Source organism: Phacochoerus africanus, chromosome 15, assembly GCF_016906955.1.
Source record: "Phacochoerus africanus isolate WHEZ1 chromosome 15, ROS_Pafr_v1, whole genome shotgun sequence".
Lineage (NCBI taxonomy): Eukaryota > Metazoa > Chordata > Mammalia > Artiodactyla > Suidae > Phacochoerus > Phacochoerus africanus.
The window spans coordinates 63,473,032-63,494,019 of record NC_062558.1 but is presented as its reverse complement, the minus strand read 5'-3'; the positions used below and the strand labels follow the sequence as shown (position 1 = coordinate 63,494,019).

The following is a 20,988-nucleotide window of genomic DNA, read 5'->3' as shown; positions in this document are numbered from 1 at the left end:
TCTAAACTACATTTGCTGTCATAAAATCTACCCTGTGCTAAACCTATGACATAACTTGGCTGGAAAAGATCTTTAGTGTCAATAATTTTCCACTGATGCTTTTATAACCATCTTCATCATCTCTGAAAGAGGGAGCTTCACATTAACCCCTTCTTTCCCAAAGAAAGCATTTTTAGAAATGATTTAAAATTCATGGATGACAGTGTGATTCTCTGATGCCATTTCTATAATTGGTTTTTCTAAAAGGAAAAAATCAGTCCTACAAGCCTAAACTACTAGGATGAATTTTTTAAATTCAGTTTTTAAGTGAGGCCAAGGACTGTGTTGTATGCATGGTCCCAGTTGTTCACTTTTACAAAGGATTTTTAGTTTTAAAAGGCTCATCTGGCTTAGGATATAATGGCTGTGAGCAAGTAGCATCCCAGACCAAGTCCAGAGCTCTGACTCCAGAGCCAAGGCTTTTAATCAGACTTATGAAACATGTTATTTTTTTAATTAACAGATATTTTTAATGGCCACATTCACAGCATATGGAAGTTCCTGGGCCAGAGATGGAATCCGAGCCACAGCTGTGACCTATGCTGCAGCTGCAGCGATTCTGGATTCTTAACCCAATGCACCAGGCTAAGGATTGAAACCAAGCTCCTCAGCAACCCAAGCTGCCACAGTTCATTTCCTTACCCACTGAACCACAGCAGGAACTCGTAGTTTTCATTTTTAAGGGGTTTTAGGTTTATAGAAAATTGACCATACAATACTGAAAGTTCTCATATGCCCCTCTTGCCCCTGCACATAATTTCTCATCTATTACAGTCATTAAAAAACCTTTCTTGAAGTTCACTGTGGCTCAGAAGGTTAAGAACCTGACATAGTATCCTTGGGGATGTGGTTTTGATCCCTGGCCTCTTTGACTGGGTTAAGGATCTGGTATTGCTGCAAGCTGTGGTGTAGATTGCAGATGCATCTCAGATCCCACGTTGCCATGGCTGTAGAGTAGGCTGGAAGCTGAAGCTCCCATTTGACCCCTAGCCTGGAACTTGCATATGCAGCAGGTGCGGCCATAAAAAGAAAAGTAAGTTAAAAAATAAAAACCTTTCTCATTACTCATTCTTTCTTGCTTATGAAGAATAGTCTAGAAATGATCAGATGTTGTGCCTGGATGCTGAACAGCCAGCTCCTAGGCCAAAGGTAGACCACCTCTTCTATCTCTTCCAGTTCCCAGAATCATATTTTTCCATGTCTCCATGTGGAACTACAGGTCTAACTTTTGGGACTAATGTTTCCTGACATTAAATGAACCTAGAAATACACGGGGAAGGTGGGAATTTCTTTCAGTAGTCTTCCTGTTTACTTTGTATATAATTTCCGTTTTGCTTTTCAAAGCACATCTGCTTGTATATGAACACCCTCTTTTGAAATGGCTCTTGTTACCTTCATAGATGATTTTTATCAGCTATACCACTGAGGTGATCAATTGTGCAGGAATCAACCAGAAGACGTGGAAAGGCTAAAAATGATCAACATCACAGCACCCAGTTTTCTCTATGTACCAGGAGGGCCCTTCTGAGTCTTGGACACTATCATGGTGATATTTGCTCTTTCTTCCCAACCCCTACCCCCTCAACTTAACTGAGCATGTGACTCTACTTTTGTGACATAGGGAGGGGAAAATATTTTTATTTTTATTTTTTTATTTTATTTGATTTTTTATTTATTTTTTTTTATTTTCCCACTGTACAGCAAGGGGGTCAGGTTATCCTTACATGTATACATTACAATTACATTTTTCCCCCAGCCTTTCTTCTGTTGCAACATGAGTATCTAGACTAAGTTCTCAATGCTATTCAGCAGGATCTCCTTGTAAATCTATTCTAAGTTGTGTCTGATAAGCCCAAACTCCCGATCCCTCCCACTCCCTCCCCCTCCCATCAGGCAGCCACAAGTCTCTTCTCCAAGTCCATGATTTTCTTTTCTAAGGAGATGTTCATTTGTGCTGGATATTAGATTCCAGTCATAACTGATATCATATGGTATTTGTCTTTGTCTTTCTGGCTCATTTCACTCAGTATGAGATTCTCTAGTTCCATCCATGTTGCTGCAAATGGCATTATGTCATTCTTTTTTATGGCTGAGTAGTATTCCATTGTGTATATATACCACCTCTTCTGAATCCAGTCATCTGTCGATGGACATTTGGGTTGTTTCCATGTCCTGGCTATTGTGAATAGTGCTGCAATGAACATGCGGGTGCATGTGTCTCTTTTAAGTAGAGTTTTGTCTGGATGGATGCCCAAAAGTGGGATTGTGGGGTCATATGGAAGTTCTATGTATAGATTTCTCAGGTATCTCCAAACTGTTCTCCATAGTGGCTGTACCAGTTGACATTCCCACCAACAGTGCAGGAGGGTTCCCTTTTCTCCACAGCCCCTCCAGCACTTGTTATTTGTGGACTTATTAATGATGGCCCATTCTGACTGGTGTGAGGTGGTATCTCATGGTAGTTTTGATTTGCATTTCTCTTATAACCAGCGATGTTGAGCATTTGTTCATGTGTTTGTTGGCCATCTGTATATCTTCTTTGGAGAAATAGTCTATTCAGGTCTTTTGCCCATTTTTCCATTGATTGATTGGCTTTTTTGCTGTTGGGTTGTATAAGTTGTTTATATATTCTAGAGATTAAGCCCCTGTCTGTTGCATCATTTGAAACTACTTTCTCCCATTCTGTAAGTTGTCTTTTTGTTTTCTTTTTGGTTTCCTTTGCTGTGCAAAAGCTTTTCAGTTTGATGAGGTCCCATGGGTTTATTTTTGCTCTAATTTCGATTGCTTTGGGAGACTGACCTGAGCAAATATTCATGATGTTGATGTCAGAGAGTGTTTTGCCTATGTTTTCTTCTAGGAGTTTGATGGTGTCCTGTCGTATATTGAAGTCTTTCAGCCATTTGGAGTTTATTTTTGTGCATGGTGTGAGGGTGTGTTGTAGTTTCATTGCTTTGCATGCAGCTGTCCAAGATTCCCAGCAATGCTTGCTGAAGAGACTTTCTTTTTCCCATTTTATGTTCTTGCCTCTCTTGCCAAAGATTAGTTGACCATAGGTGTCCGGGTTTATTTCCGGATTCTCTATTCTGTTCCATTGGTCTGTCTGTCTGTTTTGGTACCAGTACCACACTGTTTTGATGACTGTGGCTTTGTAGTATTTCTTGAAGTCTGGGAGAGTTATGCCTCCTGCTTGGTTTTTGTTTCTCAGGATTGCTTTGGCGATTCTGGGTCTTTTGATGTTCCATATAAATGTTTGGATTGTTTGTTCTAGTTCTGTGAAAAATGTCATGGGTCATTGGATAGGGATTGCATTGAATGTGTAGATTGCTTTGGGTAGTATGGCCATTTTTACAATATTGATTTTCCCAATCCAGGAGCATGGAATATCTTTCCATTTCTTTACATCTTCTTTGATTTCTTTGATTAAAGTTTTATAGTTCTCGGCATATAGGTCCTTTACCTCCTTGGTCAGGTGTATTCCGAGGTATTTGATTTTGTGAGGTGCAATTTTAAAAGGTATCGTATTTTTGTATTCCTGGAAAATATTTTTAGAGATTAGGCACTGTTCATCAGCCCTTTCCCTTGGTTATTTCTCAGTTGTTCTTTGGCAGTGTGCATATAGGCAAAGAAATGTCTCAAATAATGAGAGTAAAGTGAAAAGATTCATTTAGTCACCTGGTGGATTTGTCTAGGAGATTGTTTCTTGCTTTCTCCTTGAATTGTGCATTTGGTTTGGTGCTGTGTAGAAACTACCTCCAAAAATATGACCTATCCTTGCCTCATAGGTTCTTCTTCAGAACAATGCAAAGAATAGATTTCTTCCTTTTCCCCATATGACAGATACCCGGAGGTTCCACCGCTGTCCTCAGTGTGGGTCCTGTTACTGTAGCCCACAGCATAGTGCTGAGCTAGAGCAGAAGTCACTAACGTCTGAAGACCTCAGTCTGCCTTGGGCTAGAAGTTTACTCTCAGGCTCGTTTCCTCAGAACAATCTCAGCCTTGTCACCCTGACTTGCCTGCTTTCTCACCCACCTCCACCAGTGTTGTGTCTCTGTTTTTCTTCTTTTTCTTCTCCCACAGCTTCTCGGCTGCCCTCTTTCTTACCCACTACCTTGCCACTTTGTCTTCCTCTTTCTGTTTCCCCCTTTTCCTTTGGTACTTTCCTTGGCTAAGCTAGTTAATTTCATCCAGACACTTAACTTTATTGAATATCACTGTAATGCTGAAAATTTGGATGAGTTGAAACTATTTACACCTCCCAAAATGACACTGTAAACAACATATTAGCCAAATGGCATTGTGATTTCCCTTTGCTTGGAGCTTTTTTGCTACTCCCTTTTTTTTTTAAACTGGAGGTCATATATTCCTTATTTTTACCATGGAAACTGTGTATTCCTTATTTTTACCATGGAAAGTGAAAATTCTTAAAAAGTCCTGTAGAGGAGTTCCTGCTGTGGCACAGTGGGTTAAGAATCTGAGTGCAGCAGCTTAGGTTGCGGTGGAGCTGCGGGTTTGATCCCTGGCCAGGAGCAGTGGGTTAAAGGATCCGGTGTTGTTGCAGCTGTGGCTCTGATTCAATCCCTGGCCTTGGGAACTTCCATATACCGTGGGTGCAGCCATAAGATTAAAAAAACAAACAAACTGGGAGTTCCCGTCGTGGCGCAGTGGTTAACGAATCCGACTAGGAACCATGAGGTTGTGGGTTCGATCCCTGCCCTTGCTCAGTGGGTTAACGATCTGGCGTTGCCATGAGCTGTGGTGTAGGTTGCAGACGCGGCTCGGATCCCGCGTTGCTATGGCTCTGGCGTAGGCCTGTGGCTACAGCTCCGATTAAACCCCTAGCCTGGGAACCTCCATGTGCAGCGGGAGCAGCCCAAGAAATAGCAACAACAACAACAACAAGACAAAAGACAAAAAAAAACCAAAAAACTGTAGAAGTCTCTTATCAGAGGACATATAAATTATTATTGTACTAAAATAATCAGTGACAGTATACCCTGATGATTTATGTATCTATATATTTCTGGGATCTAAATGTGTTTACTTGGCAAAAGGTGTAGATATGTTAGATATAATAACAGTGACTTAAGAAAACAATATTCTAAAATTGTCTTTCTATAGTTCTCTGGGAAACAGAAGTGATAGTATTAAATTTATCTTAACTCAAAAACCTAAAATCTGCATCTTTATTTCCTGATGGAAATTTAATTGGAAGATTATAACCAAAAATGCAGAGGTGAAGAATAAATTAAGATCTGAGCTGAGGCTTCTTGATCCATGAGCTTTCTGATTTTTCAGAAAGGATTTTGTATTTTCTCATTGCTCAGCTAACCTGGTGGTTCATTTTAATTGAAATCAGTACATTGGCTCCTTCCATAAAGACAGTGCTCACTGCCCTACCCCCTACTCCAGAAGGAGGATTTAAATGGGGAAGTGTCTGCTGAGGTTGAACCCAGTTAGATTATGTCCCATGAGCTCCATACCTACACTTATATAGGGCCTATTGGTCACCTTCACCCAGATGACCAAAAGTGCATCTTTTTTGGCGGGAGGGTGTGTTATTTAGCTGAGTCCATGGCGTGTAGAAATTTCTGGACCAGGAATCAAACTCAAGACACAGCAGAGACCTCAGCTGCTGCAAAGGCAACACCAGGTCCTCAACCTGCCAGGCCACAAGAGAACTCCCAAATGCCCCTCTTAATCCATTCAGAACTGAACTCATTTTCTTTTCTGGCTCCCATCCTTAATTTCCTAACTAGATCAAACCATAAATACAAAAAACAACTGTCATTTATTAGTGAGTTATTATGCCCCCTCCCTCAGGCACTGTCCTAAACATCTAAGATTCCTTATCTGTTTATTTTTTGTTGGTTTTTTTTTGTACACAAATGTTCATAGAAGCTTTATTTGTATTTTTTTTTTCATTTTTAAAAGTTTTATTGAAATATAGTTGATTTACACTGTTGTGATTTCTGCTGTACAGCTAAGTGATTGAATTATACAATACACATACACACACACATATACACACACATCCATTCTCTTTCAGATTCTTTTCTGATATAGATTATTACAGAATACTGGGTAGAGTTCCCTCTGCTACACAACAGGTTCCCATAGCCAGTCACTCCATATACCACAGTGTGCATACACCAATCCCAAACTCCCAGTCCATTCTTCCCCACCACCTGTCCCCTTTGGTAACTATAAGTTTATTTTCAAAGTCTGTGAGTCTGTTCCTCTTGGGAAAATAAGTTCATTTGTGTACTTTTTTTTTTTTAAGATTCCATATAAGTGATATGATATATTTGTCTTTCAGTCTAACTTCACTTAGTATGTTAATTGCTTTATGTCCACCCATTGTTGCTACAAATGGCATTATTTCACTTCTTTTACAGCCGAGTAATATTCTGTAATATATATATGTACTACATCTTCTTTATCCATTCCTCTGTCAATGGGCATTTAGGTTGCTTCCATGTCTTGGCTATTGTAAATAGTGCTGCAGTGAACATTGGCATGCATGTATCTTTTTGACTCCTTCCAACAGTTGATGAGGTGGATACTGATATCATTATCACCTGAGACAGATGGGAAAACTGAGATTGAAAAAGATTGAAAAAATTGGGACTTGAAGCTGGTTGTTTATTTTATTTTTTGGCGGTGCATTTATTTAATTTTTGTTGAAATATAGTTGATTTACAATGTTGTGTTAGTTTCTGCTGTAGAGCACCCTGATTCAGTTATGGATACACACACACACACACACACACATATATATATGTATATATATGTACACACATATACACAGACACATATCGCATTCTTTTTTATGTTCTTTTCCGTTATGGGAATCTAGGTGTTTCTGAAACTATAGCTCATGCTTTTATTCATGATGGCAAACTTCCTCTTGGGATCTGCAGAGTGTTTGCCATAGAGCTCAGTCTGCTTTCACAGTGACATATTCCTCACCACCCCCGCCCCCCACCACCCCCAGCTCCCTGGGGTTTCTGGTGGTTGTCCACAGAAACTGGCACATAGTAGCCTGCTTGGAGTAGTGACCTCGTCCCACTTGGTAGCTGGAATCCCTCTTCATCTGTTCTTATCCCTGCCTGCCCATCCTAACCTCAGAGATGCTGCTTCCCTCTCAGTGGTCTCTGAGCAACCATCTATTTCCCCAGGCTTAGTCATTGGGAGGACTTCATGTCACCCATGTTCTCTCTCTTGTGAACTCTTAGTGTCTTCAGGCACTTAAATTAAACACACCTACAACTAAATTTGTTGTGTATCCATCAGACATTTGGGGTTGTTGGTTTTGTTTTGGTGGCCCATTTTTGTGAGGCTGGCCAAGAACTCTGATGCTTGAGCCTTGTTAGAATCATGGACATACTTCTGGCTTATGTAGTTTTTAAAATCATCAAAAGCTGATGTTTGACATTTTGGAATATATCTGAATGCTACCCATGAACCCACCATGATGGGCAAACACAAATGTACAAATTAACAAACCCACAAGCCTATGGCTCTTTTGTGACTCATATCTCAGCAGTCCATCTCAAGTCCTTGCAGATAGAGGCTTATTTAAATTTTGAGGGGTTCTCACTGTGGTGCAGTGGGCTAAGGATCTGACTACCACACTGTGGTAACAGCTGTGGCTCTGTTTTGATCCCTGGCCGGGAAACTTCCATATGCCATGGGTGTGGCTGACAAAGAAAAAATAAATAAATTTTGAATCACTTTATTTATTTGTTTTTAATTTTAAAAATTTATTTAAGTGTAGTTGATTTATAATTTGAATCACGTAACAATTCACATTAGAAAGATATATATATATATATTTTTAAATTATTTATTATTATTTTTTTCCCACTGTACAGCAAGGGGGTCAGGTTATCCTTACATGTATACATTTCAATTACATTTTTCCCCCAGCCTTTCTTCTGTTGCAAGATATATTTTAAAAACTGATTCATATAACAACTGTAATACAGCTTCTAGTCTCACCTGGGGTTGCCCCAGATCAGAAGTGGGCACTTGGACTTCACACCTGATGATAATGACTTCTCTTCACTGTGTTCCCTATGCTCAGTGAATGCACTACGGGAAATACTCCCTGGCCTCCAGGGTCAGAGATGTGGAATCTTCTACCCACAGGCATTGGTCAAACCCTCCCTGACTAGAGCTAACATGGTCATAACCACCTTCCTTACTGAATTTCAAATGGAGAACACGTTTCTACCAGCCTCCTGTGGTTATTATGAAGATTAAATCATTGCAAACCTCTTACAGGACAGAGCGAGTCATTGTATAAGTATTAGCTGTGATCATTTTTCTTAATTATAAATAAGAACTGGTAGGAGGGACAATATGTTGATTCTCATTCCCTATGTTAACCTCATATGGAGTCCTTGTGTAGTTGGTGCTTGGTAAGAGAAGGTAATATTCAACTTCCTTATTTTGATGATAATAATTGTTAAAATGATGCTTCTCATGGTTACTGTGTTTAGTGGTTTCTACGCCTTATCTCAGTGTTTCACCAAATATGCATGGGTGAAGATTATTTTAATAGGGCTTTAATGTGTATTAGTTGAAGAAATATAACATGTCAAATTCATGATTTCTTGGCCTTCATTACCTAAGATGAAGCTGAAAATTTTAAAAGTCGTAGATCGAAAATAAGATTTTATGTATACATAATATACACACACGCAAACATATATATATATATGTATATATATATATACACACACACACACACATACATATTAAAACAGGTTTATATGGATAGGGCAAAAATTTTTTAAGGGATAAAGTTTTCTTTCATTTCATCCTCTCTCAGGCTTGAGATGCAGGCCCCATTATTCTCCCCATTTTACAGATGAAGAAACTGAGGTTTAATAAGGCCCATCCTTTCTGAAGTGTCTCTTAACAGGTGGTAGACCTAGGGTTCCAACTCAAAATCTTTATATTCTCTCTTGTGCTGCCCCAGGGTTATTTCTCACTTACTTTCTTGAGAATGCTTTTTCCACCCAAATTTTTATATTAATTTTATTGGTTTTTTTTTCTTCCTATAAAATTAAGACGTATTCATTACAGAAATTTTGGAAAATACAATGAAGGAAAAATTTTTAAAAATTATTGTAAGAATGCTTAACAACACAAGATGTACATTCTTAAAAACTTTTTAAGTTTTTAAATAATATTATTATTGTATTGTATTGTATTTTTAAATAATACAATAGTATAATACAATAGTGTTAACTGTGAGTGTGGTGTTGTACAGCAGATCTTTGACTTTTCTGTCACAGCCATGTGAGATGGTCTAAACAAGGACACTGAGAGAGGTCCATGAACTCACTTGAGCTCCACAAGAAAGTAGGACCACCCCAAACTCCTGGCTCTTAGGCCCTCCCTCTAAACCATACTGCCTCACAGAATGGACCCTGGAAAACTATCCTTCCTTTGGAAAAAAAAAAAAAAGTAATGTGTGCTCAGTGTCCTTCAGAAGCCACTTGAGTTTAATTTTGCCATAAGCTTCTCCCTGTTAGGGAGCAGGGTCTGTAAGTGGGGACCTGGGCTCTGTTTCCAGGATGGCAGCAATGCTTGTTGGCTCTGAATCTACCCTGGCTCCTTTTATTGAGCAAGGAGCTTGGTAATGCTGTCTACACAAATGCACAAATGGGGAGTTTAGACAAAGAACTGAGGTGCTACCAAATTGCCAGTTTTTGACTGCTTATTATATTACTTTTCAACTGATCATTTTGGGATCTTTCGGGCTCACTGCTTCCTTGTATGGTGAGTGAGGCAGAAGGGAGGCGGGGATATTAGTTGGGTAGCACTGGTAAATTATGGGAGTGCCCATACAGATACCATGTAAATGGAGGTTTACAGTTGCTCTCACAGTGTAGTTCAAAATGAGACGTTCATAATGGTCTGTGATTCTGTGAAGGCACATCTTAGGTCTCTGTGGTTTCAGAAGCTGAGCTCTTACCTCCACACTTGTCATATGGTTAGGAACCTAAGTGCCTGCATTCTGTAATTTTAAGTCAGTGCCAAGAGACTTCTCTTAGTTTTGACCTTGGCACCACAGCTGAGCTGAAGAGAAGGCCTCAGATCTTTTTGTTTTATTATTACTCAATGAATTTATTACATTGATAGTTGTACAATTATCATCACAATCCAGTTTTATAGGATTTCCATCCCACAACCCCAGCGGATTCCGCCCCCCCCCAAACTGTCTCCTTTGGAGATCATAAGTTTTTCAAAGTCTGTGAGTGAGTATCTGTTCTGCAAAGAGGTTCAGTCTATCCTTTTCTCAGATTCCACATGTCAGTGAAAGCATTTGATGTTGGTGTTACATTGTATGGCTGACTTCACTTAGCATGATAATTTCTAGGTCCATCCTTGTTGCTAAAAATGCTGGTATTTCATTCTTTTTAATGGCTGAGTAATATTCCATTGTGTATATGTACCACTTCTTCTTGATCCATTCCTCTGTCGATGTTTCCATGTCTTGGCTATTGCATATAGTGCTGCAATGAACATTGGAGTACATGTGTCTTTGCAAGTCGTGGGTTTCTCTGGATAGATGTCCAGGAATGGGATTGCTGGATCAAATGGTAATTCTATTTTTAGTTTTCTGAGCAATCTCCAGTTTTCCACAGTGGTTGCACCAATTTACAATCCCACCAACAGTGTAATACGGTTCCTTTTTCTCCACATCCTCTCCAGCATTTATTGTTTGTAGACTTTTTGATGATGGCCATTCTGGCTGGTGTAAGGTGGTGCATTATAGTGGTTTTGATTTGTATTTCTCTAATAATGAGTGATGTTGAACATCTTTTCATGTGTTTTTTGGCCATCTGTATGTCTTCCTTGGAGAATTGTCTGTTTAGATCTTCTGCCTATTTTTTGATAGGGTTGTTTGTGTTTTTGGTATGGAGTTGCAGGTGTTTATAAATTTTGGAGATGAATCCCTTGTCAGTCGATTGATTTGCAAAGATTTTCTCCCATTCTGTGGGTTGTCTTTTTGTTTTGTTTAGGTTTACCTTTGCTGTGCAGAAACTTTTAAGTTTAATTAGGTCCCTTTTATTATTTTTGTTTTTACTGTCATTACTCTAAGAGGTGGATCTGAGAAAATGTTGCTGTCGTTTAAGTCAGAGAGTTGTTCCGCCTCTGTTTTCCTCTAAGAGTTTTATAGTGTCTGGTCTTATATCCAGGTCTTGAATCCATTTGGAGTTTATTTTTGTGTATGGTGTTAGGGAGTATTCTAATTTCATTCTTTTCCATGTGGCTATCCAGTTTTCCCAGCACCACTTATTGGGCAAGCTGTCCTTTCTCCATTTGTATATCCTTGCCTCCTTTGTCTAGATTAGGCTGTAGGTGCATGGGTTTAATTCTGGGCTTTCTGTCCTATTCCACTGATCTATATATTTGTGTCTTTGTGCCAGTACCATTTGGTTTTGATGATTGTTTCTTTGTAGTATAGTGTGAAGTCCGGGAGCCTGATTCCTCCAGCTCCATTCTTCGTTTTCGGGATATCTTTGGCTATTCTGGGTCTTTTGTGCTTCCAAACAAACTATAAAATATTTCGTTCAAGTTCTATGAAAAATGTTCTTGGTATTTTGACAGGGATTTCATTGAATCTGTAGATTGGAGAAGGCCTCAGATCTTAACCATTTCAACAAAAATATGCTGGTCCCAGGTGCTTGCTAAAGATCTCTTTCTTCCTCACCACTATGACCAAAAGATAAGACTCAGAATTGGGTAACATGCATAAAATGCATTTTTTTTTAGAGCTTAATGGTTTAAGAAAAAGATATGATAAGGAACTCATACACTTCCTGGTGGGTTTTGAAGGTCATTGGTAGTGTAAGCTGCAATTTACTGGTTAGTAACTATTATTCCTGTTAGTCCTTAGGGCTCTGCCAAATGGCAGTGTTTTTTGGCTATGCTACTGTTAGCAAGGGTGTTGCCTGTGGTGACCAGTGCCAGTCACACCAGCACACCTCACCTGTGCCTGGGCAGTGACATTTATCTGGGTCTATCTTTACCCTACCCTCACCCCATCTGTATCTGACCAGCCTCAGCCACTGACTGAAGTGCCCTCAATGAACTGCCTTAAAGGCACAATAGGAAGCATTGTCCATCTTCTCAGTCTCCAGCCCAACAAGGGAGGAGCTGACTGAAAACACACAAGGACCTAATTGGACCATTGCAAATTGCATTTCAAGCTCTGGAGAACATGAGCCATTCTAAACTGATTGAGATGCATCCGGTTCCAAATCATGATAAGTGTTTGTTTTGGAAAAGGAGATCATCAGTATTTTCACATTCTGTTTATTCACCTAGAAAATCTGTGTTTTCCTCTTCCTTTTTTTTTTTTCTTGTGTCTTTTTAGGGCCACACCTGTGGCTTATGAAAGTTCCCAGGCTAGGAGTCAAATCAGAGCTACAGCTCCAGGCCTACACTACAGCTCATGGCAATGCCAGATCCTTAACCCACTGAGAGAGGCCAGGGATTGAACTGATGTCCTCATGGATACTAGTCAGGTTTGTTACCACTGAGCCACAACAGGAAATCCTTCCTCTTTCTTTAGGGTGATAGGAATAACAGAAGCCTGGGGTTGCCCTAACTTGTTTGCTGGGAAAAATTGAGAGGGTTTTGGCTGCTGCTGCTTCTTTTTTTTTTTCCCTAGAATCTGTTGTTCTTATCAATATTTATTCATTGTATATAAAACAAATTCAAGGATAACGTGCAAGTCAACAAGAGGGGGAATTATCTCTTGAATTTCTAGAATAATCCCAAGAAAATGTAAAGGGATCAAACCAAATAGGTGCTTTTGGGCACAGAAATATTAGAATTTTGGAGTCATATAACTGTATATTTTTAAATCAAGCAAGTGAGTGTCATCCCTACAATAAGAGAAATTAAAAAGAAAGGGCAATGCATCCAGATGAACTAATGAAACCAACACATCAGTTATTAAGGGGCCTCTCAGACAGTAGAGTGTATATAATATGTTACAAGACCATAAGAACAGGGCAAAACAGTTATTGCAAGGTGTTTCATACTAGAAGCAAACACAGTCACTTTCGTATTTGGAAACAATTTCTAATTTTACCATAAATCAACAAATGTATTAGTTCCAGCTAAGTGTAAAACTACAGCACATGACTTCTGCCCACATCCTAACAAGAAGCCATTTTGGAAAAGTAAAAATGTCTATAGGAGGTGAAAAATTATCTTAGAATGGAAGAAGAGAAAAATATGAGTACATATCAGCAACTTTTGTTTTTAAATACAATGAGCATTAATCATGGATTCTGAAAGGAAGAAAGAAGGTAAGAAGTATGAGAGAGGAAGGAAAATATCAACATAACATCCTAAGGTTTTGTTGCCCTCTCAATTTTGCCATGAGATTTGTAGGTTTAAAGAATATATACCCTTATCTTCTTGGGAGTCATATAAGAATCCACTAGTATTTATACTCACTATATATTTTGTAAAATAGTTATTCAGTTTGGAAGCTGGGCAAAATTGAGAGGGTTTTAGTTGCTTGTTGAGTAGCTCCCTTCTCTTGGCCATCCTGACCAAGTATCCTTATATCCCCCATCCCCCTGCCCTCACCTCCTTGCCTACCTTCTAGACTGACCCTGCTGGGGGAACTAGTGATCTCATTTAAAAGGGGAGTGATCACAGTGAGAAATGAGACAGAGAGCTGCCTAGCTGGGGAGATGGTTTAGAGCAGCTTTTGTTCTTGATTTTTGCTTTTGCCTAAAATAAACTGCCCTGTAAAATTTTGGAGAAGAAATAGAATCCTTCCTAATTCTGCCATATTTTGTGGCTGTGCTTTGTAGCTTTTTTGATCTTTTAGTGCATTTCTTTGTACACATCAATGTATGTTACTTATATGAAATGGAATCATTACGGTTTTGTGTTGAAATGTGTGGTTTTCATTTAACACATTCTGAACTTAATTCCATGTTAATAAGCAGAGTTGTCCATTATTTTTAAGGCATGCTGAATAATTTTCTATCTGGGGACTCCTCTCTTCCTCCTTTATTTTCTCTTTTCTCTTCCTCTTCACCCCTTCCTTTCCCTTCACTAACAATTCTGTTATACCTTCTTTTCCTTATTATCTTTTGCTTCAGTTCAATTTAATTGTTTTCTTTCTGCCGCACTAACATCTTGTAATATACACTTTGGCATATGGAAATAATATGAAATAAAGAAAGGATTTTTGTAGTTGTGTCTATGCTGACGCTATAACTCATACCGAATTAATTTGTGTTTCCATTTTGTGTGTGTGTGTGTTGGCTTTATCATATTTTCTATCCAGGTTCTGTGAGAACAAACATGACAGTATTTTGAAAGGCTTTCATATCCCCAGAAGGAAGAAATGACAAAAAGGCAAGACATTGTAATGAATGTTTATGATCTTTTTTAGGAACATGACAGTCTCAAGCCCTCTGTCTCTTCTGAGTCTTGATGATTTATCTTGTTTCCTCAGATTCTGTGCCAGGCCACAAAGATGGGCAGAATGAAGTTGACAGTGCGCCTGAAGACCTCCAGTCTGTTGAGACTAGCAGGCTGCTCTACCACATCACGGATGGTGACAACCCACTGCTGTCACCGCGATGCGCCATCTTCAGCCAAAGCCAGAGATTCAACTTAGACCCTGAATCAGCCCCTTCTCCCCCCAGCACTCAGCAGTTTATGATGTAAGGAAACCTTGTTCTGTAATTATCTTCGTTTTGTGCCATTTTTCAAATACTACGTTTATAAGCCAGAGTGAAGGGTATATCCAAAATAGAGCAAATGTGCCTACCGAATGCACATGCAGCCCTGAACAATGAGTGGAAAAAAAAAAAAAAAGAGTGTGTTTTCTAGTTGAGAATGCTGCTTCAAGCCTTTCTGTCTCAGGAGGAAATGGTCTCAAGATAACAGGCTCATGTATTTGAACATTTTTGGTGAAATGACCAGAATCCTAGGAAAATGGATGTACATGCAACTATCAGGAATATCATTCTTGATGTGCTCACTAAGTAGTCTTAGTGACTACTCATTATTATTCTTGATGTGCTCATGTCTTTCCATGTCCAATGGTGGCCTTGATGGCTGGATCGTAGCAATGCTTGGAAGTTGTCTTGTCTCAGTTTCTTCTTAGATTCTAGAAAAGTGGTAGCTCTTATAGCTCCCTACCACACACACATATTGTGAAACTGTATTTTCTTGTTTTTTAAGTTCCACAAGTAGTTCTTTCTTTTCTTTTCTTTTCTTTTCTTTTCTTTTCTTCACTTGTGGCAAGTAGAAGTTCCTAGGTCAGGGATCAAACCTGCAACACAGCAGCGACCCATGCCACAGCAGTGACAATGCTGGATCCTTAACCTGCTACACTGCAAGGGAACTCCTTTTTAGAATTTTATTTATTTATTTGACATGTAGTTTTGATGCATAGCTAAAATGAGTCTCCTTCAACTGGAAATATGTGCAAGGAATTCCTAGTTTCTCCTGAATACCTCCTGGTGTTATTTGTGAATTTATGCAGTCCTGGGTCCATGGACCGTCTACTGATGGACCTGAGGGAGTGAGTGAGTTATGACTCCTATAAAGTGTGTCCTCTGAGAAAGTGAACACATTTTTCTGGAGAGGGGGTCCATTCCTTTCAGCAGATTCATGAAGGCTCTGTTACAAGAAAAGTTAACTACTCATCTAAAACTTCCTTGAAAGTGTCTCCAAGCTTGAGGAAATGCATTTCCTAGGCTAATATTCTGACGTCTCTAGACTAAAAAGTCCCTGATAACATTTTCCTGTTCTCTGATCAGGAGCTTCCATTAATGAGTGGATGCTACTCATCAAATAGTGACCTGGCCTCTGGACCTCGCTGTTAATCCAGGAAGCTGGCTTTGTGGACCAGCAGCAGGGTTTACTGGAAGACCATTGTTTTTTGTTTGTTTGTTCTGTTTTTCATTTTTAAAAGTTTTATTGAAGGATAGTTGATTTATAAGATTGTAATCATTTCTGCTGTACAACCAAGTGATTCAGTCATACAGATACACAATTCCATTGTCTTTCAGATTCTTTTCCCACTTAGATGATCACAGAACTTTGGATAGAGTTCTTTGTGCTATATAACAGCTCCTCAAGATCAACATTTTTGATGATTCTTTCCCTCCTTATAATCATCACAGGCCCCGAAGTTCTTCACGGTGTGGCTGTGGTGAAGGCAAGGAACCACCGACCATTACTCAGCTCACCAAACATATCCAGAGCCTCAAGCGGAAAATTCGGAAATTTGAAGAAAAATTTGAACAAGAAAAGAAATACCGGGTAAGGACCCTGTGGTTTGAAATGAGTGGATTATGGCAGAGGTGTATGGGCTTTCTGTCCTTCCTTTTTGAGCACTTCTCTGTGCCAGAGGATGGCTGAGTTTCCATTGGCCAATGAAGGACCTATCATAACTTGAGTTTCCATCCTGAATCTGTCTTGTTCTCATGTGCTGTGAACTGATCTCTGCTAAGGTGCTTTCTAGTAACAAATTCCAACTCTTATTTCCAGGCTGTGTGATTATTGATCCTTTCTTTCTTTCTTTTTTTTTTTTCTTCTCTGAGGAACCTATCACTAGTACTCCTACGACTGAAATTTGGGAAGCTTTTGAATGAGCTCTTACTTTTTTTAACATTTGCATTTTGATAAGAGTCTATTAAGGACCCAAAAGGCAGAATCTCTTAATTATGGAACAGAGCGAAGGAGAGAGAGTTTTCTTTGACAATAAAATACTTTTTGGTTGATTGATGAGGACATATCAAGGGATATCTATTCACACCACTCATAAGAACAAACCCTGATCCACCCTTTCCAATCAGAGAAACACTGGGCTTCATGTTGGGGCTGTAGTGTTGCTTTTCTTTTCTTACATAAGAGAATAGAGTCAGAGGCAAGTGTACTGATGGCAAATGCGTTTTATTGATTTTATTTAATGGTGACCATGGCATAGAGAAAAATTATATCCATGTAGAATTGCACAAAGATATTGGCTCTTTGGCAGAGGGCCCAGAACAATTTGTTATGAGAATAAAAGAACAGGGAATAATGTCCCATAGATCTTGAAATAATTAAAGGCTCACTAAGCACTTGGTGCAGAGGCAATCTGCAGGTCCCTGTAGTGTGAATAGGTTCTAGGGAGGGAGGAGAGAGTGGGTAACATTCCACTCTCCTGTTCTTCCTGTTCTGTTTTTCCCACAGTGGCTTCAATTTCACTAAAAGAGGAATTTCAAGGAGTGGTTTTTCAGCTTTGCAAAAATGGAAAAAAAAATTAGATTGGCTTCCCAGACAACCTTAGTGCATTGAAGATCCTTCTCTTCCTTGAGGTCAATCACAGCTCCTTTCTGTCTTTAAAAGCAAGAGGGCATTCCACATATTATGAGGATCGGCCTTTATAGTACAGATGAAGAAACAGAGGTCCACCAAAGATGTATAACTTTCTTAAGGTAGTTGTGTTGTGTCAGCTAAGGCTGTGGGTTCATGTTAAAGATGGGTAGGTTTTGTGGATTTCCTTTTGTGGCTCAGCAGGTTAAGAACCCTACATAGTATTCTTGAGGATGCAGGTTCAATCCCTGGCCTTGATCAGTAGGTTAAGGATCCTGTGTTCCTGTGCCTGTGGCATAGACTGAAACTGCAGTTCTGATTTGACCCCTAGCCTGGGAACCTACATATGATGCTGGTGTAGCCCTAAAAAGACAAAAAAAAGTAGGTTCTGCAGTGGAGAAATAGAGGTAAAATTAATTAAGTGCCCACATTTTGAAAGCTGCAAATATCCTGAGGGAGGCTGATTTTCTTTGTTTGCTGCTGGAGTGTTACTGGATCAGGGATGCCCTCTTATTGGAAGCTATAGAGTAATAGTTAGGGGCTTCCTCCCCAGGGCCTGTTAATATGTCTTACCTGACAGCTCTTGAATCAGGCTGATCTAGGTTTGAATCCAGCACAGCCACTTAGGAACTCTGTGACTTTGGACTTGTGACCTTACCTTTCTGAGTCTCAGTTTTTCCATCTATAAAATGGAATTAAAAACTGAGTCTCAGTTTTTCCATCTATAAAATGGAGTTAACATGGAAAGTTATACATCTTTGGTGGACCTCTGTTTGTTCTTAAGTTTGTAAGTATTAAATGAGGGAGTGAATATATAATGCTTATTACAGTTTGGGCACAAAGGAAGAAAGTGGTCCTCAATATTAACTTTTTGATCTGAGTGGTATTTGAATAGGCTATCCCATGGCAGCCCGTGCCTTGTCAGAAAACAAAGGAAAATTGTAAACATTCATTTTCTACTGTATTTTTCTACCTGCAGCCACAGACCCTGGATTATGTCTCTCAACTATAGCAACTGCAACTATTTTAAAAAAGAATTTCTATTGCCTTGGAATGGATTAGCAATGGGATCTTGCTGTGTAGCACTGGGATTTATGTCTGGTCACTTATGATGGAGCGTGATAATGTGAGAAAAAACAATGTATACATGTATGTGTAACTGCGTCACCATGCTATACAGTAGAAAATTGACAGAACACTGTAAACCAGCTCTAATGGAAAAAAATTAAAATCATTATATAAATTTCAAAAAATAAATAAATAAAAAAAGAATTTCTCCTGGCACCTCCCACCTTTGTCTGGAGAAATTTTAGAGCCAGAGCAGACACATATCCACACACTTAAACATGCAGATGGATGGCTTTCGGAGCAGCAAAGGAAGAAGGCTTCACGGTCACTGCGTCCATGTGTATAAATGTCACTGATGCAACAGAACCTTCCATGTCTCAGGAAACAGGGTTTCCCCTCACTCTTCCTGTCTGGATGCCAGGCTGTGGTTAGAGGTTTGACATGTCAGTGGGCTTTAATTGGTTGCTGTGTGTGTGGCTTTCCCTTCTGGCAGCCTGACTGTGGAATTAATAGCAACCACTGCTAATTTTTGAATCTGAGCTCCTGCTAGGCCTCTGTGCTAGTCTGATACCTTGGTATAATATACATCTTTCCTTCTCTGTTGAATGTAACCATTTCATTTCCTCTCCTAAACCATGTATATTCCCTACAATTGATTTTACATTCAACTACTGTTAGACCTATGGACTTAGAAAAGGCTATTTCAGCCAGGTGTCCTTTTTCAGTAGAATTAGAGAATGTTAGAACTAGAAGAGATCAGTTAGTCTTATTTCTTGTTTGACCACTGGAGAAACTGGGGCCCAGAGATGGAAACCAACTTCTCCATGTTTGCACAGTATAGAATTGATCTAGCCAAAATAACAACATAAGTGTTTTCATTCCTGATCCATAAAGCTTTCTAAGGTGTCCTTTGAACCATCTTTGACAAACCAGACATCTGATCCAGGGCTACACTCAGTTATGTGACTCAGGAGCCTCATTTAAATTACATTAAACAAAATCTATACTGTGTACTTTTTGGGTGTATGGCCCTTGGGGTCTGTTAAACTGAAACTTTCAGTTTATAAGTGCAAAGGCTTGAAAACTCACAGCTTGTATATGAAAACCTTCTATATGATTTGAGAGCTTCCATCCTTCTGAGCTTGATTTAACCTCTTTTGAAAACTCCCTTAAGAATAGGGAAATACAAAATTCATTTCAGAAAATGATTTCAGGCTTTAAAATACTTTGTCAGAAATTTCAGCCTTCAGTTTATACCAATTTGCAAGTAGTGAAAGCTTATTTCTTTGGTAGTCATTGGCTTAGGGTCTTAGGTGTTTTTTTTGAAAAACAGTATTTCAAAAGATGGCATTAACTGTGTGAAACATATCCAGTGAAAAAGATGTGTTCCATAGAATGAGATGTGTTTTCAGATCAGAGTGGAGAATTCTGTGAAGATTTTGAGAAACTAAATGTAAAACATTGGTTGTTCAAATAACCACACTGTTACCCAAAGTCAAAGTATTACATGTTACATCAGGGAAGTAGTAAATTGCATCATTCTAGTGGACCATGGGAGGACCAGGCAAAGCACTTTGGAGGGGGCTGCTGCTGTGTCACTGTCCATGGTCCTGAAACAGGGGCTTCTTGCCCAGAAACCAGTCTCCCTTCTGGACACTCTCAGGAAATAAATCATTGTCATTTTTCCTCAGTCTTGCTTCCACCATGATTTTAAAATATATTATTTTAGAAGTGACATCACTATAAAAGTGACAGAACCATGTCTTGTATTTCACAATTAAAATATCTAATCCCATGTACATTTGATGATGCTGTCACATAAGCACTATTTTTTTCCTTCAAATGCAAGAAGAACACATTCCTCTCTCTATGTCTCTCTCACCAACAACTTGCTGATGTTACATGGATTTAATGATCCTTAAACATGGCCAAGCCCCTAGCCATGCACACATTTCTGGCTATTATCATGATGTTTATAATATCTTCTTGAGCATTCCTATATAGCTCTTGGTATATCCCCAATTCAAAGTAACAATTTATCTTCTTGAGTCTTCATTTAAGTTACCAGAGTGGCCTCAACTTGTTTAAGAAAGTTTCCTACCGATCAATGGAGGTGGAGGCTAGATATGTTTGACTATTCTTTTCTGCCAGTTTCTCTTTTCTGAACAGGAGGCGTGGAGAGGCTAAATAATTTGCCCAAGTTTATACTCATATGGTTAAATTTTACTTTAAATTCTGGCCCAGTAGGATATTGTGTCTATAAACAATGAGAGAAGTAAAAATATGGGTATCCCCCCGACATAGTGACTTCTCAGACTTTTGTCAGATTTTAGTGATCCTGGGGTCCCCTTTCTTCAGCTTGGAGAATATAACTAAGAAGAGTGAAAGCTTCCAGTCTGTCCTTGTTCATATGTCATGAGCAGAAGCAAGGGGGTCCACCACTGGTTTGTATCAATTATCTATCTCAGTAATTAGAAATGCAGCCATATACAATGATACAAAGAATGGCCAAGG

At 39.1% G+C, this 20,988-nt stretch overlaps 1 protein-coding gene across 7 annotated transcripts in view; it reads left to right on the top strand.

Annotated features, from left to right (window-relative positions):
* FAM13C (family with sequence similarity 13 member C) overlaps window positions 1–20,988 on the top strand; it is a 130,745-nt gene that overhangs the window by 92,984 nt on the left and 16,773 nt on the right. For all 7 annotated transcript variants that reach the window (XM_047760435.1, XM_047760433.1, XM_047760432.1 and 4 more), the window contains 2 exons: window positions 14,549–14,759; window positions 16,230–16,368. In XM_047760435.1, the coding sequence (XP_047616391.1) occupies window positions 14,549–14,759; window positions 16,230–16,368 (350 nt within the window). The remainder of the gene's footprint in view (window positions 1–14,548; window positions 14,760–16,229; window positions 16,369–20,988) is intronic.